Raw genomic sequence first — 7318 nt, 5'->3', positions numbered from 1 at the left:
AAAGGGACTTTGATATTAGCAATCTCATTTGTAGGGCATCACTTTAAAATAATTCAATATATGTTTCTTTCAAAGCATGTGTACAAGATGAGGACTTTACACCTTGGGTAATTTTTGGATTTCCACTTGGAAGTAAATAATTTGTAAAACATTGAGCTGAAAAATGTGATATGTAGTTAGAATTTTAAAGATTTGGTATACAAATTCACACACAGCCTAAGGCAGTTTGCCAGTGGTTGGTGGGTGTCACCTCTAGGGACAACTGTAGCTCCGAGATCCCCTGTCGATTAGCCTGGGTCTGCAATATCCCCAGTTACCATGTGCAGCTGCGAGGAGGCCCGACAGGAGAGGCTGGGTGATGGAGAGGCGTTGTCCAGCGGCAGTGAGCTGTAAGACAGAGGGATGCACACAGATAGCCATGCACCTCTCTAACTACTACTACTGCACTGTACGCATCACAGCACCCTGTGGGCTGTGCCCACACACACACACACACACACACACCTAACTATTTACATAATAACTAACATAACTAACATAGACAAGCTGGAACACTGTCAATCTAAGAACAAGAACTGATTTTTAGTGTCTTAACCTGTGTTAACAAAAATGTCGAGGAACTTCCCCTGGTGGTCAGTGATGGCCTGCAGCTGTACAGAATTAAACAGCCTCCGGTTGAAGTAGCACTGCACGTCACTTGCTGGTGGTTTGATGCGGATGTGACAGCCATCTATTGCACCAGCTACTACCCTGAAAGCTGGAGACCCTGCCAGCTGAGCAAAACCTGTTCCCACCGCCTCCAAGTCATCTGCACTGCACTGCATCTGGTAATTTCACAAGCTGTACGTTATATATATATACATACACACGCATACAGGCACACTGCTTGTGCTATTACCATCAATGAATGAATCAATAGAGATACACACACACACACATACATATGTAACGTTATTTCATTCATGTTTATTCATCGATGGTAATAGCACAAGCAAATAAATTGCTTTTTCCTTGCCAAAAATCAACATCTGTCATCGTTCACAGGTTTGTGTGTTTTTCTGAGGTAAAATTTATTAGCTAAATAAATGATGCTACTTACGTTATTTGAGAAATTCCGTAAAAGCTCCCGACGAAGGCGTGATCTGCGAGTAGCTGACCGACGCCTCCTCTGGATTGTGAGCTCGAACGACGTAAAAACGCAGATGAAAGCAGAACTAAAGCAGAAACCATCGCTCGCAGTTGGTGCAGTCAGTGGAATGGGCTCTTTAAATTTCCGCGCTGTTATGACAGCGTATGTCACGTGACATATAAGTTAAAATACATTAATGACTCGTTATAACGTAGTACAAACTTCTTCTATAATAAAGTGATTTTGTATTATTTGTAGCCAGGCACTAAAGCGATTATCCATAAAACGTGCTTTGAACCAATCGGATTGCTTGGGTCCTAAGCTCGGACTCATCACTCTAAAAAAATTCACCACACCGGACTCCATTCATACTACTTTTTTAACGGTTGCGAAGTACGTTCTAATTTAAATGTAGTACCTACTCACATAGTACGCGATTTCGGACGCAGCCACAGTATATGTTAAGTCAGCAATAAGGTATTTACTCACAATACAGCACAGCCTCTCAAACCTTTTTCTTTTATAAAACGGTTACCACACAATACTAATATTAAAGCCAAAAAATGTATCGATGCAACTTTCATGAAGTAAAAACACTAAAAAACCTTCCTTCCGCAAAAAAAAAGAAAAAAAAAAAAGTCCCTGACGGTGTCAGTAGAGAAGACTTTTATATTGGAAGGACTCAAACTTGTGATCACGGAGAATCAAGACACAACTGATAAATTACTCTAACGTTATAAACTTCAGTGAACAAAATCAATGAGAACATGTGTTTACGTTGCTAAGAGTGGTTGCTAGGGGTGTTGTGTAGTGATACAGAGAACCATTGTTGGGTGAAACGATCATAGTTTCATTGTGAGTAAAACACAGCTATAGACCAATCAGAATCAAGGACTGATTCAGTATAATAATTAGGCCTATTTATTTTTTCATTTTTTACTTTTACTCAAAGTATTATTAGTATTTAGTATGTTATTGTTTTTATTATTAATATGCTTAATATAATTGTATTGTTAATATGTTGCTGACAAGACACAGAATCACTGCAATAAAAAAAAGAAAAGAAATGATAGATAATACACCATTTAAATAAGTATTTAATAAAAAATGGTTCTTTATTCACCAAATCAGTCTCATCTTTTTCCCACCTCCCCACCACATATACGTAAATCTATCTATCTATCTATCTATCTATCTATCTATCTATGGCCTTCAAAACAGTCAAACTTTAAGCTTTAAAACCACTTTAAACTATATAAAACTTTTTCATATTCAACTTATTCAAACTTTCTGGCTAGGCTTTTTCAAGCCAACGTAAAGTTTGTCCACAAACTTTTTTAATCTAGTTTGTAACCCCATGATATAATGAATTATTCAGTGGGCGCAGACTCGCGTGTTTCCATGGAGACGCACACGGGGGCGCGCGGCGGCCCACACAGACGCGACTCCGCCATTGAGACTCATTCAAAACTTACAGCGCTGTATGACTTATCAACTACATGTTTACTACAACTTATAATCGTTCAAATATTTCACGTCCAATTATTAATTCCTGATATGATTATATAAATTAGCTAAAGTAATCTCTACACAATGATTATTCCAAAAACCTTCACCGAGAAATTAAAAGCAACTGTGAGTGGTTCGTTCAATCCAGCGCAGAGAAAAGTAACGGCTATCACGTGACAGTAACGTACATGTGCTGTGTCATCAAAAATAATTTACACAGCTAAATAATTACGTTAACTAATTTGAATAGTCACTGAATGAAATATAAACAGCATAGAGTTACATTTATAATACATTTTTAACAAAATATGATTTATATTCGTATAAGCCCCGCCCACTCCGGTGCCCTCAGTGAGTCACTCGCGCTTCTGCTATTTCTCTGTTCTGTTTCAGCGGAACTGCTGCGTGGCGATTCCCACAACTCCCAGCATCTGATGGGGAAAACACACGGGACGATATAACAGACACAATAGAGAATGACATCTGCTCTCTAGACTCACATCTACACACTTTCAGGAGCGCCTTTAGCACTGACTCCCCGCTTGCCCTTCAAACATGCAGAACAGCGACATAAAACACCGACAGAAGAGTTCAAACAAGCAGCAGAACGGAGAGAAACGGAGAAGTGAGGATGAGAAGAAGAAAGAGTCCGTTATCAGAGAGAGTCTCAGTGCTGATGAGAAGAAGAAAGAGAGTTTCAGTGAGGATGAGAAGAAGAAAGAGAGTTTCAGTGAGGATGAGAAGAAGAAAGAGAGTTTCAGTGAGGATGAGAAGAAGAGAGAGAGTCTCAGTGCTGACGTGAAGTTCTCCGTGAGTCTGATGTGTCTCGCGCTCTCCGTCATCATCGCGTGGTCAGTTCACTCTCTCTCACTCATATTAATAATAATATATCAGTTTTCCTCTCTCTATAAGTGTGTTTTCATCTGTCCTCCACAGGCTGCATCTTCAGCAGAGCGCAACACTAGCAGAGATGAGGGAAAAGTACGACTATTTGCAGGAGAAGAGTCGCCGTGTTGAGGATCTCGAGGAGAAACTGACGGCAGTCTCACAGCAGGTCTGTGTGTGTGTGTGTGTGTGTGTGTGTGATTCAGTAAATACTCTCTTAACACTAATGTCTTAGCTGGGTTTGTGCTTGTTTCATATATTCTTCAAACACCTCATTTGGGTTACACTTTACAGTAAGGTTTCATTTGTTAACATTAGTTAATCTGAACTAACAATAGAATAAAACATAAAAAAGGTAATTGCAACCCCCCCCCCCCCCCCCCCCCCTCAGATTTGCGTCATATAAAGTTGCAATTCAGAGAAAAAAAGTATAAATTTAGAGAAAAAAAATCTGAATTCAGAGAAAGTCAAAATAGTGAGGAAAAAAAGTCAGAATTGTGTAAATATATAAATGAAGTCCTGTGAAGTGAAAATGAAATGTAAGGGAGTTACTGTACTAGTGTTTGCAGTGCGTATGTCCGCTGTCTCCCAGACTAGCCGCCTTTACATTACCCTGCAAATTTAATTTAATTGCGCAAATTGAAAATACGGCCAATGGAAACACGTCACTTTCGCACAAACTTCCATTTATCGCAAACAAGTTTTTCCGCTCGCATGAGGTGGTTTTACGGGCAACTCGAAAAATAAGTATTTTGCAAAACTGCAATGGAAACAGTTTTTGCGCATTTACAGTCACCTGACGTAGATGAGGTGTGTTTGCACAGAAGACGAGACAGAGTTCTTTATTAAACTCATAAAGACAAATTACGAGAATACTGGATTCTAAACCTCAGAGAAATGCCACAATCAAGAGCTTGAAGCAGAAATGAGTGAGAAACACCCAGAAACACCTCATATGTGCCGCTCACAGTGTAATAAGGGTCTTTCCGTGCCATTAATGCTTGAATAACACGTATACGCGGCTGCGATATACTTACGAACATCCGTTGCTATAATTGTTGGAATGACTCATCGCGAGAGGAAAAAATTAAGTTTCAGTCGCATAACATTGGTTAATGGAAACGCATTCATTTCGCAATAGTTTTTTCTATCGACATTTAGATAATATCGTAAAGTATTGCGCAAATCTGTAATGGAAACGCGGCTTGTTGCAGCATTAGCGCTAGCTCAGCGCTGACGTGTGTGTGTGTGTGTGTGTTGTGACCGCAGCTCCAGGCCTCCGTAGACGCCGTTACGCTCCTGTCGAAGCTGCGCCTCTCACTCGGCTCTGTCCTTAACACGTCAGCAGCGCTGCGGGAGCATCAGGACTCGTCCTCCCGCCGGCTCCACACACACACACAGCAGAGCGCCGAGCTCCGCGCGCTACACACCCAGTCCCGCGGCGCGCACACACACGCGACGGCGCAGGTGAACGCGCTGGAGGAGCGTCTGCGGGCGCTGGAGGAGCGTCTGCAGGAGGTGCAGGACGGCGTGCGCGGGAACACGCGAGCGCTGGAGCGCGGCGAGGAGGAGGAGCTGCAGCGGGTGCGCGAGCTAGCGGAGCGGAGCAACTCCAGCGTGTCCCGGCTGCAGGAGCGGCTCCAGCGTGTGGCGGCGCAGGCCCGTGGGCTCCAGGAGCGCCTGAGGGGGGAGGAGGAGGCCGATCGATCGCAGCAGGAGGAGCAGGAGGCGCTGGAGGAGGCCGTGCGCTCGATGCTACGGGTCCGAGCGCTCCTCAGCGCCACCCGCAGGACAGTCCAGGAGCTGGAGGAGCAGGTGCAGAGCGTGGAGGAGCGATCGCTGAGACACCACCTCAGACCACAGGCTGACACTGACCAGAGCTGAGCCCAGGAACCCGAGGGCCCTTCAGCACCAGCACAGTGTTATTAGCTTAATCGACAGCATTTGAGGCGTAATGATGAAAGCCTCCGACCTAAGGCTGACACTGACACTGACGAGAGCTGAGCCCAGGAACCGGACCCGTGGGCCGCATATACTGTATTTCTACTGTTGCGGGGTCAATTTGACCCGGTTTGATTTTTGAGCTGTCAGATTATCACTTAAAGGGTAACTAAACCCTAAACCAAATTTTTTTGTAAGCCCTGTAAGACTGGGGCTTTATTAGTGCTGTTCATTGATTCAAGTAATTTTTTTGACATTTGGGTTTAAAGTGTTTTAATTCTACAATATATGGTGTAAAAACGTCTGAGTGCTGCCCTCTTCAGGTTGAACAGTGGCTACTGCAGTTGAATTTTCCTATTGGAAGTTGTGGTGGCCGGTGACGTCAGAGGGAACCAGCTAACCACGCCCTTGCCTACAGAGAGATACGTCTCAGATGCACGCCACCTCTCCACTGGGCTCCACAGGCTCTGACCAGGGGTTTAGTTACCCTTTAACCTAGGGTCATGAACAAACGTGCAATGTTTCAACACTGATGTGTTTTGGTAAAATCTCAACTCTTGAGGTCAGGAATCGGATACTTGTTATAAAATGCAAACACAGAGAAAATTCACACGTTCTTCACTGAATAACTTCTACATGTGTAATGTATATGTAATTTATAAAGTGCAGTGTCATTTTACATTTGATTACAGTTTTTGTACTTCAATACCTGAAAATCTTAAAACACTGTTTATTTGATATTTCAATCTTATTTCAAAATTATATTTCAATCGTATCTTTGTTCAGTTGTGTGTGTTTTACTTGTCTTCAATAATGCTTGAAATCTACATTAGCTAGGCTAGTTGTTTTTCTGCGCTCCTTGCGTAGTGTTCTTTAGCCTGTTGATTTGTGTTCATGATATTCAGCATCAATTAAATGTTTGTCAAGAAGACTAAATGTGAATGAAAACTGTTTTTTGTTTTTTTACCTTATTGGAGAATCGATTAAGAATCGAAATCTATAAAATTAAAACGAGACCCAACACTAGTGTTGACACACACACACACACGCTTGATAACTGTTATGTTCGTGGGTCTATTTGACCTGCATATTTGAATGTTCTACAGCAAGCGTACAGACCCAAAATAATTACATTTCTTGGTTATATTTTGTTATTTTAGTTTTTTACCACCTTATGAATCTTAAAAAAGGAGCAATACTGGAAAATATTTTGTCAGCTACAGAATTTTTCAATGAAACCTAACTCGTTTATTAAACTATTAAACCAATCTGACCCATATAGACAGCTACTCAAAGCACCAGTACAGACTCTCCTGTCTGGTTGGTTAGCCATGCCTGACTTTTGTGATGCCTGTGAAGTTCAGTCAGATTAAGTTATGGGTTATACTATCATTGTGATTGGTTGACCAGGGACCAATCAGTGACCAGCTTTGTGTGTGAAGGGCAAGAAACTTTCTTGTCAGAAGAGTCTACAGAACAAAAGATGAGACAACTTAGCAAAAGTAAACATTAATTTCAGTATACAGCAATATTAAATTGTGTTGAGCATAAATGTCAAAAGAAAGTTGGGAAAATAATGAATGCAAAAAAAAAAAAAAAAGTCAGAATGCAGTTTTTCTCATATTTTGCCAAAACAAAAGTGTTTAAAACATTTTCATAAATGATATGTTTAGATATAAATCTTTTGTAATGTTTGATAAGTGTTGGTATTAAAGTGTTACTGTTTGTACAGCTTTGCTGTTTTTCTTAGTGTGGTTTTTGGAAAATTTGATTGAATCTAATCAGGGTGAATTTGAGCTGCACCATGTGTGTGTGTGTGTGTGTGTGTGTGTGTGTGTGTGTGTACCATACAGG

At 41.5% G+C, this 7318-nt stretch overlaps 1 protein-coding gene and 1 long non-coding RNA gene across 3 annotated transcripts in view; one reads left to right on the top strand and one right to left on the bottom strand.

The window, feature by feature from the left end:
• The first annotated feature begins 259 nt into the window (after positions 1-259).
• ikbip (IKBKB interacting protein) overlaps positions 260-7318 on the top strand; it is a 9398-nt gene continuing 2339 nt past the window's right edge. The window contains exons 1-3 of one of the 2 annotated variants that reach the window (XM_082167286.1): positions 260-827; positions 3032-3489; positions 3575-3692. In XM_082167286.1, the coding sequence (XP_082023412.1) occupies positions 3194-3489; positions 3575-3692 (414 nt within the window). In that variant the 5' untranslated portion in view covers positions 260-827; positions 3032-3193. Of the gene's footprint in view, positions 828-3031; positions 3490-3574; positions 3693-4792; positions 6716-7318 lie in introns of those variants that run through there. The other variant, XM_082167287.1, reaches the window with a different exon arrangement.
• Positions 5710-7299, bottom strand: LOC309497108. Its single transcript, XR_014205390.1, has 2 exons — positions 6709-7299; positions 5710-6288 (listed from the first exon to the last, which is right to left on the bottom strand). It is a non-coding gene; the product is annotated as an uncharacterized lncRNA (long non-coding RNA).

Source organism: Leuciscus leuciscus, assembly GCF_965113295.1.
Source record: "Leuciscus leuciscus genome assembly, chromosome: 4".
Classification (NCBI taxonomy): domain Eukaryota; kingdom Metazoa; phylum Chordata; class Actinopteri; order Cypriniformes; family Leuciscidae; genus Leuciscus; species Leuciscus leuciscus.
Note: the sequence above shows the minus strand (reverse complement) of the source record. Positions and strands in the feature narration are given on the sequence as shown.